Here is a 20,434-nt window from a genome sequence, read left to right on the forward strand (position 1 = left end):
GCCGAATCGGAGCTCTGCGGCGCGCGAGACGGAGATCGGAGTCGTGTTAACGCGACACGTAGAGACAGAATGACATGCTGCTGTAGAGACGACCAACAACAGACGGATTGGAAGCTCATTCTGCGCATGCGTTAAATGCGTTAAAAAAATTTAACTAATTAATCCTGTAATTTAATCATAACGCGTTAACGCGTTATTCTTCACAGCACGAAAAAAAACCTTTCACTGGGAAAAAAGGGAAGAACCCTTCAGGAGAGCAACAGAGGAGGATCCCTCTCCAGGATGGACAGAAGTAATGTATGTCATGTGTACAGAAGGACTCAGTACATTTACAACACATTCAATGAGTATGACAGAGTGTATGAATAGTTGGTAGTAGGCATGGACCACGATCCAGACCTCCATGATCCATCAGGCAGATGGAGGTAGAGAGGATTTAATGAATCAAACTAATGTTTTGTGGGTGTGTTTGTTCCCTTGCAGCACGGTATCTCAAATCTCCAACTTTAGTTTGTCTAAAGAAAGAAAACTAACACAGAAGTGAATCTTTGGATGATTTATTTATGATACCAATGAAACATCAACCATAATGGCATAGATTCAGAAGTAAAATAGACTTGAGGTTGAGTAACAAAGTTCACTCAAAGCGTCTCCAAAATCATGCACCATAGTGTATGTATGACAGCAAAACAGGCTGATCACACGTTAATGTTAGAAAAGAAAGTCCTGTCGGGTCTGTCGATGTTTGAATTCATAGAAAATATGAATCAAGTGCAATTCAGAATAAAATGTGTCGTGAGGTGTAAAGCTAAATCCACATACTCCAGGTATGAAGATACATCATCTGTATGGCTCAAACTAAGTGACACTAACTCAAAGGTTTGGGACATATTGATGTAAATCAAAAACGTAGCAGTAGAGCGACAAAGGGACCTGGAAAAAAAATCCCTTGCAGTGCTTTGACGACATTTCAAATGAACAAATACTTCAACACAGCTAAATCTTTGGACAATAATCTTAGAGATTAAATGTACCTCCTTGTCCATATAAAAAAAACAAGTTTCCTCCAAAATCTGAGAACTGCACACAACAACAGTGGTGCGCAGGAGACACTCTCTAAACCTCAGCATTAAAAGACAAAGTCGGTTCTTTGCCCACAAAGTGGAGAATGGCTCAACCTGCATTGTCATCGTAGTACCGCGCCCCTTTTTAAAAGCATAAACTGCTTATTCAGTTGAACCTTTCTGGGCCTGGACGCACAGAAACTCCTCCCACGGTCCTCTGAGCGGCCGGCTGCCGGCTCCCTTCATCGGGGAGTTGTTTCAGTCTCCAGCGAGACGCACTGCTCACTCGCGTGGTCATCCCAGAAGTCATATGGAATGGATAACTTCAACAAGCGTTGCAAAGAAAGAAGTGCGTCATTCTGTTTGCTCTGATATAAGTTAGTATTTTTATTACAGGGCTTTCAATAAATCTGAAAATTAAGACGTGTGGTCATCAGATGTATTGTTTCTCCTCGGTTAACTTTCAAACACACCTGACGATATCTAAACCTGAGCCAACCTGCCCTTAGGCCTTGAGCCAGGAGATACAGACTGTTAAAAGGGCAACACGCTTCGTAAAGTGAGGCGAGGTGGAGCTACCTGCAGGTGTAAAAATCACAACATTACCACATAAACTCAAGTAGTCATCCTCTAAACTTTGGAGTCTCCCTCCTGCACGGAGGGAATCAGCTGGATTGGACGTCTCTTTCTCCGCACAGCTGGATCTGGTTGGCCCGCCGCCGCGGCAGGAGGGACGGGATGCCTCTTTTTGATGGAGGTGACGCTGCCAGCACGTTCGCTGAGGATGCCCCGAGCCACGCTCTCCATCTCATTGACAGTCGTGTGCATGGCGTCGGCCATCTCCTCCTTAGTCACAGAGACAAAGCCGGGGTCTTTGGCCAGGGAGGCCAGGCCGCCCTCGACGAGAGCCTGGAGAAGAGACCACATGCTTACATACAGTCACATGTTCTTGTTATTACTGGTAACAATCATAAACCCAGAGGTAAGTTATGTTGTTATTATACAATTTCAGATCATTTTGAATCATCTTCATAATTATTTGATATTTTATTGAACTCTGCAGATGAAGGCACAGTGAGTGTCTTTCTCAAAAGGGAAATTACAGCCAGATTTCCAATATATTTTGATAACTCTTACCTTTAATTTATAGTTTTTAACAAATATTTCCATTCACTTGACTGACGTGATCAACTATAAAACTGAACTTGACATTTATTTGGTTTGTAATTAAAAATAACAACTAATTTGTGTATTTTAGTTTTTCTAAATCGATCTGTGGCCATATAAAATTCAATTAAATGTAACATTTCATACAAAAGTTTCGTAATCTATAGTGAGTTCCTTAACAAACTAGAACGGTTTACTTTATAAGGAGAAAAACATGAAGTTCCATCCCAGAGTGGCACTGAAAGAGGAGTAATGTTCACGACTCCAGAGGCAGAGCTCTCTTTTCACTCACCTCCTGGACCAGCTGGTCCGCTGCAGTACGCTGACTGTCACCATAGTTCGGGTCATACAGGAGCTGCAAAGAAAAGATATGCATCCATATGTTGTCTCTCTAAGCTGTTCATCATCATTCACACTGGATGAGTCATCCTGAGATAAAACATTACCTGCGTTTTGCCTGTTTTCACCGTGAAGTTCCAGGAGTGAACTAACAAGGGAAAATTAAAAAAGAGCAGAGAAATGTGAACATATATATTTATATATATATTCCAGATCTGGAATTGGCTATGGGTAATAACAACAACAATGTAATATGTGTTCTTTGTATTAAGATTACATGATTAAAATATTTCTCCAAATTCTTTGAGCAAAAAGTGATATGGGGCTTGGTCAACATATAAAAAGTGTCAACACTTCCTCGCCCTTCATTGTCGCTCATCTGTGAAACATTTTGAATTACCTCGCTCCAAATCGTCACTGAGGTTGTAAAAGTCTTCGCGACTTCCTTCTCGATCAAATGAATATCTGAAAGACAACTCAGACTGTGACGCATCGGCCATGTTAACGCTGAGCATGCGTCTTTTAGCCTGCGTGTTTTTGACACTCACTCTGCGAAGGCGTTGTTGTTAGTGTTGCTTTTTGGTTCGATTGTGGGGAAAAATTCTGTGGCGGGCACCATGGCAGCAGAGTTTGGTGGAGACTCCGGCTGGCTCTCGGAGAACTTGAGGGGCCGCTGGTTGGTCATCTGCTGGGCCTGAGTGTTGACGGGCTCAGTAGAGAAGGAGTCCACCCGATTACCAAACAGGTCGTGTGTACGCTGGGAATACAAACACACATGACATGTATAATATACAGGGATAATCAAATTGACTAAGTCACTCCAAATACACAGTATTTTAAAAGTAAAACTGTTGCAGGCAGTGTTCCTCACATGGTAGATGCCTTCTTCTCCAGCCTCCTCCATAGCTTTGTCAATCTCCTCCTCATTCAGCAGGTCTCCAGAAATGGCCCGGTGCATCTCCGGAGCAACCTCGTCGTCTGAACTCCTCAGGCCCGCCTAGAAAAACATGGAGGATGGCAGCGTGGTAACAAGGAGAGGCAGAAGAGGAACATTAAGTTGAGTATTGGTGTGAGAAAAGCAGGCGTAACAGTGTCAATGGAGTAACATTTAATACATTTTAAGACCTTATTGACACTTCAAGCAGGGTCATGAGTGCAGATCGTAAAGCCCTCTAAAGCAAATGTGTGCTATACCAAATATATTAAATTAAATTAAATACACATGGCTTAAGAAATTCAATACACACAACAATTTGCATACATTTATTTAAAAACAAGTAATCTCCTGTCTGACAATGTTCACATGACACTAATGATGGGACCATAATGATCGCTCACCTGGATCTCTGGGCCTGAGGCATTCTTCTTCGAGGGCCGGTAGCCATAGTACTCCTCCTGGCGCTTCAAAAACTTGCGGAAATGTTCCTGAATCAGGAAGGTGGAGTAGAATTTCCCCACAGTCACCTCGTCATCTGTGATCACAGATGTCACAGAGCTGTCAGTATGTACAATTGTGGATTCATTTTTCACGGTGAAATTGCAGTATTTCTATTTATCTTGAAAGACTCACCTCCAATAGGTGGGATGACCTGGTCCAACAGTTTCATGCTGGTGCGTTTCCAGATGGATTTAATAATGGCTCTCAGCTCCTCGTTGGCTTGCTCAAAGTTACCTGTTCAGAAGAATCCAGAACACATTTCAGAATCAGAATCAGAAACATTAATTTTCTATGTGTTTGCACATAAAGAATTTGATTTGGCGGCTGGTGTGTACACATTAGACCGACAAACAAAACAACAACAATCAAAAACAATCAACAGTCAACATATAGGATCAAATAAATCTGTTCATGAGGGTCAGTGGGGGTCAGATTATTGCATTTACACCAAGTTGCGGAAACACATAAACCATGTGGGCAGCTGCGTACCTTCTGTTTTGATCTTGAGTGCCGTCCTGACGAGAGCAAACAGGGTGGCGTTGAAGGTGACGGTGCCGTCACTGTTGAGAGGCATGTTCATGCCGATCAGGCGCTGTGGACAGGAAAATGCTTTTTGAAACTGCTATAGTCGACCCAGACAACCTTTTTAAAAGAGCTTCTATCATACTTTATCATTCATACTTTACATTCATTATTTCTATTCATTTTATTGTTATCTAAGCATGTGGTTGTCCTTCTATTTTCCTTTCACAAACGTATACGATCTACATCTAAATTTCATGTTCACAAAGGTAAAGGATCTAAATCCAAACCTAAATAATCTAACCTAATCATTTAAAAAATATTCACAATTACATTGTAAGACCTGGACACTATTAATAGTTTTCATAGGAATATTCAATATGCTACGGTGTGTCTCTTTGTGCTATTATAGTACAATGTGCATCAACATGGATTTGATTGTATTGTTATTGTCTTCCTGTTTGTACCTTGCACGCATCACGGTGAGGACAGAACTTGCCAAAGCCGAGTGGAGGCTGCAGGCTTCGCAGCAACGTCAACACATCCAGATGCTGGATTCTCCCCCTGTTGAATAATCATTTTCAGGGTCTCTGGTCTATTTATTGTGCTGACTGAGCATAAATAAATCAAGTTTCAGTGTTTAGGCTTACGTGGCTTCAGGGTCATATTCAGCCCAGGTCTTCTTAAACTCATCCAGATGGTGTGGACCAAGAAGAGACCAATCACGGGTGAGGTAGTCGAAGTTGTCCATGATGACGGCTACAAACAGGTTGAGGATCTGAGGTAGGTAAGAAAGAAGACACGTATTCACACAGTTCGAAACTGTCTGGGAAAAGAGTTTTTGAATTATTATGATACATTGATAGTTGACATCCAACAACAGATACTAATGAAGCTTAAAGATGAATGTTGCTGCTCACCAGGAAGGCGCAGAGACAGTAGAAGGTGAGGAAGTAGAAGACTGCGAAGTTGGACCCGCAGGTGAACTCCTCACCTGGCAGGAAGTCAGACATGGCGTCGCACTTCTTCCCATACATTGAGGCCATCATGACCTCCTGCCAAGCCTCTCCAGTAGCACACCTGGGTATTTCAACCAAAGTGAGATTCTGGCTCCGTTTGGGACCCGGCAGCCAAAGGGTTCTCGACCAATGACGCTCGCTTGAAGACTCACCGGAATAACATTAGAACCGCCTGAGGGAATGTCTGGAAGTTGTTGTTGCGGTTGACCTGCGTGCCGTCCACTAAGGCTACCTTTCCAAAGATCTGAAGTGTTGTTTCGGCCAGCCAAAAATGTATGACGAATACAGAAATTTGTCTGAGTGGCAATTCTTCTAAAACATATTGACAATCTACATGACAAAAAAAAAGTATGCTTTGAGTACCTGCATCCCAACGACAGCGTAGATAAAGAAGAGCATGATGATGAGCAACGCTACATGAGGAAGAGCCTGTAGACACAAACGCAAACAGGAGGTCATTCATTGTTATTTCTACTTTTTTTAACATGTTTTTAATAACCCAAGCGTGACAGACCTGGAAGGATTTAATGAAGGTCCACAGCAGGTTACGGATGCCCTCCGAACGGTTCAACAGCTTGACCAGACGCATCACACGGAAGAGTCGGAAGAACGTGATGGAGACCGAGGCATTTTCAGACGCCTACAGACACAAAGACCGGAAGATTTGAGGAAAAGGAAACTTGAAAAGATTTTTAAAAAAAATTGATGTTAAGTTGATGCTTACCGCAATTGCTTGCAGAGGATTTGTATCCTGCACACAAGATGAAATACTGTAGTTACATGTGTTATGTTTGATAGACGTTGTGTTATCATTAATAAGACGTACATAGCAGACATATCACTGACCTGTTAAACATTTTTAAGTTATGATCTACGATTACACATCAGGGTTATTATTCGAGCAATGTTTCCACCTTTTATGAGTTACAACGCCTCCAGGTCTTAGTTGCTGAAGACCAGAAGAAACACTGCAATTTCTATCTCATGCAAAATAAACTCTATACAAACTTTATTGTCAAAATATTAAAGCTGAAGTGCAGAACTTTGTTCTCCTCCCTCTGGCGGTGAGTGTAATAATAACCATATGGGAGAGGCAGGTGACAGCGCAGCAGTTAGGAGTCTGGCGTATAGCAACAAAACCTAGGAAGCATCCAAACAAAGTTTATGGAGTGGATACTCCAGATTAAATTAAAAGTCTGAATTAAAGATTTTTAAAATTGCACATGAAGATTAGAAGAAAACACTCCTGTGGGTAGGGAAGATGCGGCAAGCTCACTTGCAGTCGTACGTCTGTCAGCGCGGGAAAGTTGCCACAACTCTAATATACTGAGAAATACAGACAGCTTTCCCTGGTACAGTCAAACCAGCCATCATCAAAACTTGCTCTGCTGATATCGTCAATGTTGAGCCCTTATGGTATTTTAGTCATACCGGAACACAACATATGAAATATCTTACGTTTGCACTGAAAGATTAGCGTAACAGTGAACCAGAAGTTTGAGCCGCACATGGTCCAGTAGTACTTTGGTTTAGTAGAGAACGCAGTGAGGTGCTCACACAGCAAGGCTCATGCAGCAGTGCAGTGAACATCAGATATTTACAGCACAGCCATGGAGACAGTACAGTCCTCCACTGGCAGCCAGGGCGCTCTGTGGAGGATAGGTAGATGAGGAGTGAGGTGTGTGAGAATTGAGAGGGAAAATAAGCAAAAGAAGAAGAGAAAGGGGGGGAAAGCAGATAAAGAGGAAACAGGAGAGGATGTGAAACTAGACGAAGAAAACAGAAATTACAACAAGCTTGTGTTTGTGGATGGAAAAGGTGAAGACAATGCAGTGCAACAATGGAGAGAAACAGTGACTGGAAAGAAAAAAACACTGTGTAGCATAACCACATTACATAACACTTTGAAGTGCTCAGACAACACACAAACATCAAATCACATACATTATTGTCATGGATAATTGTGGGAATAATGGAGAGTTTGGTGGTTTCGGTAATGGAAATATCGATGCTTCAGAGGTCGCACAAGGCACTGAGGAGGGTGGAAGTGGCAGAGATGGCCAACGACAGTACTGACCACGTTCTGTGAGCTACTTGTTGGGCCGTGTTTATATGCTTCTGCGTCAGAGCATTGAATAAATACATCCAGTCGATTCAAACCAAATCAAACTAATGACTGGGAATGTCTCATAAAGACAAACCAGGGACTTTCATAAGCAACACCTGCAATGTGAATCTAAAATCTGTGGAATTCATTGGAATAGAAAAGACGTATAAAAGTTCCATCGTACTCACATCGACTTCGCTAAGGATGACATCAACGACACTACCGATGACGATGACGAAGTCAAAGACGTTCCAGGGGTCTCCGAAGTAGCCCTGCACAGACGGACACGGCATTGCTGACACAGCAGGACATTGGAGTGTGTGGATAGTTATTTGTTATTTGAGCGTGTGAGGCTGTTACCCTCGCTTTGAAGGCCATGAGCTTGAGAATCATCTCCACAGTGAAAAGCACGGTGAAGATCACGTTCAGAGTGTCTGACAGCTTGGTCACATGGTCGGACTGGTTACAGTGCTGTTCAAAGTGGAATGAGAAGATTCATCGAAAAAAGGAATATTCATATAATGTAGATTTACGACGAAATGTAGCTTTATTTAAGGTAATTACGCAAAGCTTGAAGGAAATTAAAACAATATATCGGCTTAAAGCCCATCAGTTTTTTCTCTAAATCATTAATTATTCATGATTGATTATATTATATAAGAATTTTAAAAATACATGTTCTTTTGTCATTTCTCGTGTCAGAGGCAGAAGATCCCTAATTATTGTGTTGCTGGTTGAGTTTGTGGTTTCTACCGTCAACACATCAAGCCTTTTAACACATGCTGAACATCTTTTTGGTGAGTACCATGTCGTCATAAACAAAATAAATGATGCGAAAATCTAGAACAAATAAGATCCAAATGTTTTTTTATTATTTAATTAGGTCCATAATGAAAATGTAAAAACTGGATCTCTGGTCCCCTTTTACCATAATTACATAAAAAAATATTTTCTGAAAGTGCAAAGTAAGGTTTTGTAAATTAAAGAAAATACTTTGTAGGGCACCCTGAATTAATGTGCTGCTAATCCCCCCAATAGGTCTGTGACTTTGCTGGAAATCCATATATATACCCCGTATTTTGAATAGAGTTACAAAATGTTTGTAGGTTGCAAAATAATCTTAATTTACATACCTGCATCCCCAGACACAAGGTGTTGAGCATAATTAGGAAGAACATGAGGTATTCAAAGTAGCAGGAAGTGACAATGTACCAGACTTTGTACTGGTATGGGTTTTTGGGGATGTAGCACCTCAGGGGTCGAGCCTTCAGGGCGTACTGCACACATTGGCGCTGAAAGGGAGACGGAAGGTGTCTTATAAGAAAAACATATTCAACACTTGAGCGAAATTTTTCATATTTGACTGGCAATGATTGGCGTCTTAGAGCACCTGGTTTTTGTCCAGCTCGCAGTCTTTGTACTCCTGTGCACCCTCCTTCTGGTAAGTGACGATGACGAAGCCCACAAAGATGTTCATCATGAAGAAGGCAATGAGGATGATGTAGATGATGAAGAAGATGGACACATCTACGCGATTGTTGAAGACAGGACCCTTGTCTTCTTCGTCTGAATCAATGGCTCTGTATAACAGTCTGGAGACAAATGGAGTGATGAGGCAACATTTCAAGACAAAGATCAAAGACCAGAAATATCAGAACGCTAATTAGTTGAGATGAAATGTATCATTTAGTTGAACAAGTATAATATTGCCTTTATTACCATCCCTGGCTCCAGGAAATGGAATAACTTCCAACTCAAGACCCACATAATAAGATATTCTGTCCTCTAACTCAATCAAACAGAAACAAAATGAAATTCATCAAATGAATATGTATGCTGTGCTTACTTTGGCCAGCCTTCGAATGTGGAAACAGTGAAGAGAGCCAGCATGCCACTGAGCACACTGTCAAAGTTGAAGTCACTGTTGATCCATTCTCTCTTTGCCAACACTGTATCTTGTAGGGAATCCTCCATATGCTTCACGAAGAGTCCTCTGAGAGCAGACACAGAAAATGGTGACTCTAAAATAGCAATACAGTTTTGAAAGATGAAATCTACAATGTGTGAAAGATTTTGGCCTCACTGGCATTCCTCCCCTGTCATTTTTGACGAGTCTGTGCAGCTGTAGAATTTACCCTAGGAGGGAAAGTATTAGGGACACATTTAATAAATAAGCAGCCTGGCATCTATAGTTATCTTAGATTAATCTGGAGAACATTAAGAGTACCATGCTACATTTAGTGTCAACATCATCTTTTTAAAGATTACCTTGAAGAGCTGCACTCCGATACAGGCAAACATGAAATTAAGCAGCATGGTGACCAGGACGATGTTGCCGATGGTTTTGATGGCCACAAACAAACATTGGACCACATGCTGTCATAAAAGACAAACAATGACCGATCAATACCATTTATACATGTACTAAGGTACAATTTTGAGATCTTGTACTTTATTTGTATTGCCGTATTATGACTCAACAAACAACATCAATAAATATTGTACTTTTGAGGCTCTTTTAATACTTATAATTACTAGCACGTTTTCAGAATAATATTGAACATAAAACATTTGATTAGCTTATAAAATGCAAGGAACTGCTAAAGATACCAGTGGTTCCAACCATATTTGCTTGTGTCTTGAATGTCCCTCTGTCATGTGCCAGATGCAAGCACAACAGGTACTATTACTTTTAAAGCTTTAACTGAAGTATTATTTTGAATGCATCACTTTGACTTGTGATTGAGTATTTTGTAATATTGTTGTATTGATTGTATTGTATTATTAAGTAAAGGGTATGATTATTCTTCTACCTCTGATTTCCCAAGGGGGAATTCCTGTATTCATGCATGTGTTGTACCTTTAACCCTTTGGCTCTATTGATGGCCCTGAGAGGCCTCAGCACCCTCAGCACCCTGAGAATCTTCACCACAGAGATGGCACTGGATCTACACACGGCACATCACCAAAAGAAATCTTGAAATGTGCATGTGGCACATATGTATCTAATAGGGCAATCTCAACATGTTTACTCACTCCATCCCCATAGAAAGCAGAGAGACTGAAACCACAATCAGATCCAGGATGTTGAAGGAGTTGCGGCAGAAGGAGCCCTCGTGCATGAATGCTCCATAAACTGTCATCTGTCATTCAGAAACATGATGCTTAGAGAACACCCAGGACGGTGAAACAAACAGATTTAAGTCAGAAGAACATGTGTTGCATTGCATGTCAAATAGAACTGTGAAAAGCAGTTGATTGATAAATCGGCCAATTGATTGAACATTAATCTGATGCCTTTTAATTGACAGATTAATCAGTAATAAAAGTTATTTGTCTTTGCTGTGCTAACTTTGTTTATTTACAGCAGTAGTCTACTGACACAGTTTGCTGACTTTGGTGTTTCTAACTCAGTAGGGCAATACATACTAGAATTGTTAATAGGTAGGTTCCCAGTGATTCTTGTGAAACATGGAAGGCCTTCAGAGAAACATGCCTCATCCTGATCCAACATAAAACTCATTATTATGACGGAAGATTCTAGCGACCTGAAATACATAGAATACGGTTTCAGAGGCTTTTGCCTTTGCCAAATATAACATTAGAGATATGTGTTGTATTCTGTAATGTCCAGGACAACATGCACAGAATATCAGAACAAAATTATCATCAGCTGCAGAACAAAAATGTATCTGTTATCTGGATTCTTGACAACCCAAATAGAGCAGAACATAAAAAACTCAGCACATTACCTTTAGGACAATCTCAATGGTGAACACAGTTGTGAAGATGATGTCAGCAGAGGCCAATATCTGAAGATAAAAAGGCACAAAGGTTTACTGTCAAATGTCGTCCTTCTTTCAAACGATAATGCTGTAAGTGTAGCGGTCGACCTGGTTGTTACCTTATTTCTGTAGGACTTGGGATCGATGGGGTCCTCAGCTGCCAGGGAGATGGAGGAGAGCAGGATGAACAAAAGGATTAAATTGGTGAAGACGGAGGCGTTGATGATCTTGTGGCACAGTTTACGGATCCTGGATTACAACAAATATGTGAAGACGGGCATCAGTGAGTTCAATAAATTCACTGTTAAACACTGTTATTCTCAGGGTGGTATGTTTGGTTCCTACTTGTTCTGTGGGCCAAAAATGAAAAAGGAGCTGGCTTCAGGCAACGGAACGGCTTCTTCCTTCAGCTGCAGGTCGGCCATTGGTCGAGGCCGAGGACTCATGGGGATGTCAGGCTCTACCTCCTCGTCATCACCTGGAAAAAAATAGAATGAAATGACAACAGTGTAATGACAAATTAACTTTAACACTGGTTGGTAGTAGTTGAGTTGCAGCATTACAGAAGAGAAAACAAAGCTAGAATCCAGCCAACTAAATATTGTTGGAATGAGGGAAATCTCTCAATATTTAATCATGTTATCGACCTTATATGGTCTCCAGAGTAGTGCGTAAAGAGCCTAACTTTAGACTCTGCTATAAATTTGACTGTGTCTAATAATAATAATAATGACTATACTTATACTGTAACTTAGCCAAGAAAGCAGCACTGGTAAACAGCCAGTGTAATGAATATAAATTCCTGCGATCAGTGGCCGCCTCCTGCCACAACTACACCGCTGAGAAATGTGAGAGGATGAAGAGTTTGAGTCCAGGTTTAGAAATGTGTTACCTGGAAAGTCGTCGGGTGGGAAAGGATCTTTCACCTCATTGACATTGGCCTCAAACACGTCAATTTTGAGCTGAAAAAACAAACAAACATGTATGATAGCAACTTATGCTCCTGATTAATATCTAATTACAGATAGTAACAATGTAATATGACACCAGAAATCCGACTAACCGTGGCTGTTGTGGGCATGACCTCCATCTTGGCTCTCTGCTCTGCCAGTTTCTTAGCCATCCTTTCCCTTTCCTCGTCAGTCTTCTCAGGCATTTTGGACCTTGGGGGTAGAAACAAGAGGGAACATAGTAAAGTCTAGCTATGAGAAGACAGAGCAAATCATCACACTTATTTATTAGTTATCTCACCTTCTTAACTTTCTTTTCAAATTCTCCTCCGCCTTTTCTTTCTGAGCTGAAGTCAAACTCTCAGCTTCGGTCAAGTTGTCGACGGCAATAGCCAAGAAGACATTGAGGAGGATATCTGATTGCACGAAGCTCAGGAGAACAAACACCTGGTTTTCTTTTCTTTAGCCGTACTAGTGGCATTGCTCTAGATGGGAATGTTGAAAATAGTCCAGATTGAAATATGCTAACACAAAATCCAAACCATCTGGTGGGTTGGTTTAAAAACTGGGGTTATTGATATACAATTTAGCACAGATATTTACGAGTCCCAAATAATGTATCCAAATGTGGTGGTCCCCTAATTTTTCCTCTGGCGCTACCATGAGATTGGCTTGAGATTTGAAGTTAAATATCTCGATAACTATTGCATTGATTGGCATGAAATCTTGTTCACACATTCACGTCCCTTCAGGATGAATCATAATAACTTTGGTGTTCCTCTGTCCTTTCATCTAGAATCATCATCAGGTTAAGAATCAGCTGTCGATTGTGTTCCGTAATAATTGGTAAATGTGAGCAAACTCAGCCAGTAGCATGCCTGTAGCCTTATTTAATCCTAAATTACACTGTGTGTATATGTGAAGGATACAGTTTCCAATGACAAAGAGGATGATGAAGTAGATAGCGACCATGATGCCAGGAAAGGCAGGTCCTCCATAGGCCATAATGCCATTATTCATTATGCTGGTCCAGTCCTCTCCTGTTAGGATCTGAGAGATATCCATGCATTGAAAAACAGTGATTCATTATCGTCAGGTATAAAAGGATCATGTAGAAGCTTCTTCTGTTAATGAAATCATTAAAATCAGGCAAGAAAGGTTGAACAAAATCATAGCTGACATTGCTGAGAGCTTTAAGCAGAGCATCTATGAATCCGTGTCTCGCCTCACCTGAAAAACACTGATGAGGGCCTGAGGGAAGTTGTCAAAGTTACTGCGTCTGGGTCTTTGGTTGGTAAAGTTGAATTTCCCTCCAAACACCTGCATTCCCAGGAGTGAGAAAATGACGATGAAGAGGAAGAGGAGAAGGAGCAGGCAGGCAATGGAGCGTACAGAGTTGAGGAGAGAAGCCACAAGATTACTCAAAGAGGTCCAGTACCTGCAAAACAGTGAGAAGAAGAGAGGCGCTAAATGACCTTGACTCCCATTTAATGCAACATGATCCTTCGAGGGGACATGACTTACTTTGTGACTTTAAGGATCCTCAGCAGTCGGATACACCGGAGTACAGAGAAACCCAAGGGAGCCACGGCTCCTGCAGAGAACATAATCATCTCCAGGATACCGCAGAGCACCACAAAGAAGTCAAAGCGGTTGAATAGGGACATGAAATATCCTCGTGGACCCAGAGCATACATCTTCACAAACATCTCGACGACAAACAGCACCAGCAGCATACGACTGGCCACATCTGAGGAGATAAAAGAAGGGAGAGACGAATGAATGGAGCTATGGACATCATTTTTATTTTAAAAGAATCGTAATCATTATATAGTCTATTCACCAACCTTGTACGGCCGTGAGCCAGTGAGGCTGGTGGTGGTACTTTGTTGCTATGATCAGGGTGTTGAGGAGGACGAGAAAAATCACTAGCCAGTAGAAGCCCGTGGTTTTCACATACACCAGACACTTCATCCGGAAGAAACGGTTCCAGCGACGGGCCAGGCGACTAAACACAAGCATAACCCTAGCTTACTGTTGAGTCGCATGAATATTGCATGTAAATATTGATTAATTTACACAACTGCAGACTCACTAGTAGTAGACAATTCGACTCTTGCCATCCAGGTCATACAGGCTGTCTGTGTCAGAGTCGCGGGTCAAAGACAGGAGTCCTAACAAAAGAAGAACAGTTGTGATCCAGTATCTCTACAAGGGACCTGAGGGTCCTGAGGTGGATTGTAATGCTGACCTTTGCCCTCTCGGTCAGCATCCAGGACTTCAGCGTAAGTGATCCACTCCATGTAGCCGTGCACGTCTTCATCCAGTTGCTGAGTCTCTCGTAACTTCTGGAACTCTCCACGTGACCGGGCCTTCTCTCGCTCTTTGGTAAATTCTCTGAGTGGAAAGTCAAGGAAAAGTAAAAAAGCACATGCGGTTATTGTTTTCTTGTTCACGGGAAGAAGCAAGATTCACACATGAGAAGATCACAATTGTCTTACCCACTGAGCACGCCCAGAACCAAATTAAGCACAACAAAGGACCCAAGCAGAATGAGAGGAACAAAGTAGACCCAGGGCCATTCATTTCCGATGGCATCATTAATCTGAAACACAACTATTAGTCAGCCACAAACAATGCATTCTGTATACTTTAGAAAATATATACCTAAATTGTAAACATATATGAAGGTTTTGGTGGCACCAGCACAAACACGGAAACAAACAAACAATCTCGTAGATGTTCAAGTCGTCACTGACCCAGTAGAGAACTTTGGTCCATCCCTCCATGGTGATACATTGGAAGACTGTAAGCATGGCAAAGCCGATGTTATCAAAGTGGGTGATGCCATTGTTGGGACCCTCCCAGCCTGGCCGACACTCAGAGCCGTTGATCATGCAGCGGCGTCCGTTACCAGCCTGAGCACAGGGTGACGGTGGCTCGCCTTCTGCTATGGAATAGATGTCTGAGGGCCAAAGAGGGGAAATACATATATTTAAATTATAGCTGGTATTATAGTATCAGGTAGGACTACAAATTACAAAATATATAAAAGTCCAAATGAAGCAATGTCATAGTCATACTTGTGCCAGTGTAATAGCATGTTTTATGCATTTTGCATTTGAATAGCTCCAGTCCCATGATGGCATAGATGGTGACCAGGAGAAAGACCAGGAGGGCAATGTGCAGCAGAGGCAGCATGGATTTCAGGATGGAGCTCATCACCACTTGCAAGCCTGAATGTGACCAGTAAAACCATTACGACAGAACACGACCTCAGCAGCGTGACCACCAAGCTTTCTTCACACAAACAGTACGTCCACATTCATCACACAGTGCTATGTGGACACAAGGCTTTTCCGCAGTGTTTTTAGATTACAGAAGAGGATCTTACTGGGGACTCCAGAGACGAGACGTAAGGGCCGCAGCACTCTGAAGGCTCTCAGTGCCTTCATGTCAAACCCCCCGCCTTTCTCCATCGGCACGCCTGCTATCATATTGATGGTATCCAAGGCAAAGGTGAAGAGACTGCAGGAAATATTACACACCCATTAGTGTCTACTACCCCGAGTCAATACAAAATAACTATTCAACAGATAATCTAGTTATGATCTTACTAGAACATATACAATGTCAGTGGCAGTTTCATAGATGTGGTTAAGAGAGATCCACGTGCAGCTCGGAGCTCATCTTACCCCATGACGACGATGACAAAGTCCAATATGTTCCAACAGTTACGTAAATAGGCGCCTTCATGGAACACGAGCCCATACGCCACTATCTTCAGAAAGCACTCTGACGTGAACACGATCAGGAAGATGTACTCCAAACTCTCCTGCGTTGAGACAAACACATGCACGGAAATTAAGTGTTGTAACCTCATAGGTTCAATTCTCAAGTCAAGTAAAGAGCGATTGGAGAAGACGACAACGCTGTTATTTAAGCACTTGCTACGGGGAATGGCAGTAGATGTTGCTGGATGAACTCATTAGCTTTTGTAGCCTCATGGCTAAATGTGATGCAGATTAAACACGAGGGGTGAGACAAGCTTTGTCTGACAGATTAAGACTAAACAAACTGTTGATAGATAAAGTTGAAGGTGTAAACAGATGAATATCATGTTTATTGAATAATATCATCTGTTTTGCCTGTATCTGTGTATTTAGCATCAGTGTTGATGCTTTCAGAGACAAGAGGCAGACAGACACAGGGATGAGTTTGGCAAGTAAATGAAGAAGATGGAACACACACAAGAAAAACTTAACTGTAACTTCAGGGTGGCGACATTTTTCTATCAAAACACTGCATCACACCTATTTGCTTACACTTGTTGTCATTAGAGCCACACTACTTCTTTTGCTATTCATTGCTGACGTAAATACAAATAGTGTAGGAGAAGAAGCTGAAATATGAGAACAGTACATGAGAGCTCACAAGGAATCCAGCCACGACTTCACAACTCATCAACGTTCAGTTGAAGTACAGTGTAATTTAAATGTTTGCTCCCTTTGATCCTTTTACACTAATCAGGTCAATACTTTTTGGCTGAACCGTCCAACAGCAGTCCCCAAGCCCTCATCAATTAGAAAGTCCAAGGCCATCCTCGCAGACATTAACAATATAAGATGCATCTATTGACGAACTAAGAAATGGAGAGGAGCACCAAGCAGAGCTGCGCTTCTACATTGTGGTTTATCAATGTTACAGGCCATCATATTTAGGATAGGAGTGTACAGTAAATGTGGTTACATGAAGCACCATGTGTGGACTCTCCTGTATCGACCTGCGTCACGGAGGAATTCTCACAGAGACAGGGGGACCAGCTCTTCTTACATCGTTCCCCTCTGAGGAATGGCTCAGTAAGAAGTACGGAGGATTTGGTAGAAGACTGGTGAGTGGGCCAAAGCAAAGATAATACTATTGGGGTCAGTTTCAGTCTCAGATACCTGAGGTCTTGATGAATTTAGCTGACAATCAGGTGGATATCAACCAAGAGATGTGTGGAGCTTCTTGACTGGAGGGAGGAAAGCTAATGATGGCTGGCTGTGGATGCTATATTGTGATTTGAGCTTGAGGCCAAGCCTCTCAGACAGCGGTCCGCTCATGAAGTCTACTCATGGAGCCTTCCTCAAGAAACCCACAGGATTATTGTTTTTTTTTTAACACAATACAAAACAAATATTTCTTGAATTATTGTGTTTCGCCAAAACAACAAAAGAAAAAGGCAAAGCAAACTCTAAAAAGCCATCACTCAGATGTAACAATCATAGTTTTAAAGGCGTATGTATTAAAACCAGTTTGGAGGCATTTCAATTCATACATTCATAAAAAACAGATACCACAAGCCATTTAAGCTCTTAACATCTTTGTATTCAGTAAATGTATCCATGTGGGTGAAACTATCCTCACACATACCATGTTGTTACTCATGTAAGTTCTCATGTTTTAGTACTATTGTCTTCTTTCATAGCCCGTTTCTGATTTGGATGATGAACTCATAGCACAGTTGTTAGCTGCCATGTTCCTCTGCAGACACAGATGGGATTCCAAATTAAGAACTGAGTTGTGTCTAAAGGGGTTTGGCACTCAGATCAGGGACCAGCTGAAACTCTTAGATATGACGTGTCTAAATAAGCTGGCTCAAGGCAGTTATATTAATGTGTTAAGCTGCACAGTCATCCTCTCGTCAATACTGGAGAACATGAGAGAACTATTTAGTTTATTTTCCATATCTAAAAAGCCAAAGTTCCATGTGGAGTACTGAGTCATACGTCAAAGAAAGGCTTTGTGTTCACTCTCATACTCACCAAGTTTATGTTGGTGTTGTTGGTGTCTTCTTCAGGCATGGGCATGAACACGGCCAACGCAATGCAGTTTGAAAAGATGGTCAATAAGATGATGATCTCAAAGGTTCTGGGTGAGGAAACTCAGGATCGTAACAACATAAAAAAGGGAGGACCGGCAAACTCCCAGTTACCAACAAAAGGAAATTTAACAAAGGGATACAATATATACAATATTTCTTTATCTGTGCATTTCTTTGTAACAAATCAAATAATGAAAAATATAAAAATCAAACTCAACAAACTCCGATTATATTAATAAGTGCCTCTAAATGAAACATCATCTCAGTTATAGCCCATTGGTACATGTAACCGTGTCTGCTGTGCTGCCTCATTCTTGTCCATAGAGGGCTCTCCAGCAGAATTCCCCTGCCAGCTCAGCATCATGTCTCTTTGATGCCGCTCGACAGCTGCACAGCCCAAGAATATGACCAAACCATTTAAACAGAGACTACTCATCAGAAAAAAACAGTTTGGTCATTCAATATTGGATATAAATTTATCCTAAAATATGTAAGCATTGATATACAAAAGTACAATTAGACAATTTAAGGGGTTTAGTCTATTTAGCTGTAAACAGAATACCATACAATGTGATTAACATAACTCATGACTGGACTGAGAATATGTAGACAAGTTTAATGAAACAGTTTCGAAATAACATAAATATTTACACAATAATGTGTACACGCATCTCTGTGCTATAGATATGATTAGCTATTTCTATTTTGGATGTGAAATGTGTATTAACCAGGAATGGACATCAGGCTAAAAGCAGGAAACCCCCATAGGGGCCATAACATCACTCAGTAGTCTGCCTTGTGTTGAGGCTTCAAGCCTCACACAGGGCCAGCGCTTCAGAGCGGCTATTTCCACATTAAAAGCAGAACGTCAGCTTTCAGGACGCTAACAGGCAGCTGCATCAAATTGTCTGCCAGGTGTAAATAGATTGGCCTAAGATGCTTCCCAGGTAAAAATACAAAGGATACAAACTTTTGATATAGAGCTGCCAAATACATAACACAAGTCTTAACACTTCAGGGGTCACCTTAACACAGATTTGAAAGAGGCTTGGCGTGGGCATGCGTACCACAGGTGAACTACATGGCTGATAAATAACGGGCCTGCAGACACATCATTTCAGTGGCTCAGGGTTCTTAGCCAGAGCCCCACATGCTGTTAAAACCGTGAGTATCATACGTACTGTAGGAGTAAAATACTTCCAATTGAAGGACACATTTTAAGCCAATGTTTACTGAATATGACAGAAACAAAAGTCTGCAAGTTGTGTATAAGTAGGCAGGTGTGTGTGTGTGTATATAAAGGATACTTCCACTCCACAACGCTGGTGCAGGCCTTGCGGAAGGGGTTTTTGAGGTTGAAGAGGAAGAGGGTTCTCGCAGGTCGAGGGTTTCCCCCTGTGGCCTGTAGCTTCTTCAGCTTCTCTCTCTGTTTCCTCTTCAGCTCCTCTTCATTCATGATGACCAGCTTGTAATTTGTATTGGCCGCCATCTCGACGCCTAGACCGGCGAAAAGCTCCCAGTCCTGTAGAAATGTGTCTTCTTACTGAGTAAATCCAAACGGAGGCACTTTATATCTCCCGGTTGTGAAGGCCCCTGATATCCAGGCCTGCCAATCCTGTGTGCGCTCCGCCGTCGCCTTCTTTCCCTTCTCCTTCTGACTCTCCCTCACGCAGAGCCACAGGCCTCTCCTCCTGGCTGAGGGCCTCTGACAGGAAAAACCCCCGGCAGAGAAAAATAACAGGAGCAGTTGGCCCTGCTGTAGTGTAAATTTAGACTGAACCACTGACAGGCCATGCTTGGGAATGGTTAGGAGGGGGTGGAGGTTGGGGGTGTAAGGTAGAAGATGGGAGTAGATGTGATCGAGGGGAGGTTGGGTCAGGGCAGCAGTGGCACAAGAAGGGGAGAGACATAGTTTAGGGGCATTGCGTCGCAGCAGAATATCACGAGTAGCCCCCTGAACCGGCTCTCCTTTTCTAAACAGATCCAGCTGCTCTGCTGCTGAACACTAATGTGAACACGAAACTGTAAGAAGAGAGGAAGAGAAAATACACGGATAGTTCTGCCTCAGACTTTCAAACACTGTTTACATGTTGGACATTCTCCATCTGAAAGAAATGTGGGGCTGGGTGACATGGTTCGTAACATTTTATTCTAGCCCCCCATCAGGCGTTTATAAT

At 41.9% G+C, this 20,434-nt stretch overlaps 1 protein-coding gene across 1 annotated transcript; it reads right to left on the reverse strand.

The window, feature by feature from the left end:
* Positions 1–541: 541 nt before the first annotated feature.
* LOC130199202 (dihydropyridine-sensitive L-type skeletal muscle calcium channel subunit alpha-1-like) lies at positions 542–20,034 on the reverse strand. The gene is made up of 45 exons (XM_056422496.1): positions 19,565–20,034; positions 18,199–18,304; positions 16,087–16,226; positions 15,786–15,919; positions 15,475–15,627; positions 15,151–15,356; positions 14,893–14,996; positions 14,643–14,788; positions 14,487–14,565; positions 14,239–14,399; positions 13,916–14,141; positions 13,622–13,829; positions 13,321–13,441; positions 12,693–12,807; positions 12,505–12,604; positions 12,334–12,403; positions 11,787–11,919; positions 11,561–11,690; positions 11,409–11,468; positions 10,693–10,799; positions 10,517–10,604; positions 9,925–10,032; positions 9,740–9,792; positions 9,503–9,649; positions 9,047–9,248; positions 8,790–8,948; positions 8,017–8,127; positions 7,845–7,928; positions 7,151–7,198; positions 6,274–6,300; positions 6,064–6,189; positions 5,913–5,978; positions 5,702–5,793; positions 5,451–5,610; positions 5,181–5,308; positions 4,998–5,094; positions 4,498–4,600; positions 4,141–4,242; positions 3,909–4,042; positions 3,442–3,567; positions 3,119–3,327; positions 2,971–3,035; positions 2,678–2,718; positions 2,524–2,586; positions 542–1,973 (listed from the first exon to the last, which is right to left on the reverse strand). The coding sequence occupies exons 1-45, from the start codon at positions 19,744–19,746 to the stop codon at positions 1,695–1,697; spliced, it is 5,499 nt and encodes a 1,832-aa protein (XP_056278471.1). The 5' UTR covers positions 19,747–20,034; the 3' UTR covers positions 542–1,694.
* Between the last annotated feature and the right edge of the window lie 400 nt (positions 20,035–20,434).

The sequence above is a fragment of the Pseudoliparis swirei genome, chromosome 9, assembly GCF_029220125.1.
Source record: "Pseudoliparis swirei isolate HS2019 ecotype Mariana Trench chromosome 9, NWPU_hadal_v1, whole genome shotgun sequence".
Classification (NCBI taxonomy): Eukaryota; Metazoa; Chordata; class Actinopteri; order Perciformes; family Liparidae; genus Pseudoliparis; species Pseudoliparis swirei.

What these genes read in the sequence shown, in the direction of transcription:
- LOC130199202 (XM_056422496.1), bottom strand. Translation starts at nt 19,746, where the DNA reads ATGGCGGCCAATACAAATTACAAGCTGGTCATCATGAATGAAGAGGAG. An exon ending in TGCTGACCGAGAGGGCAAAG is followed by an intron (nt 14,566 to 14,642) that starts GTCAGCATTACA and finishes TTCTTTTGTTAG; the next exon opens with GACTCCTGTCTTTGACCCGC. An exon ending in CTGGCTCACGGCCGTACAAG is followed by an intron (nt 14,142 to 14,238) that starts GTTGGTGAATAG and finishes TTATCTCCTCAG; the next exon opens with ATGTGGCCAGTCGTATGCTG.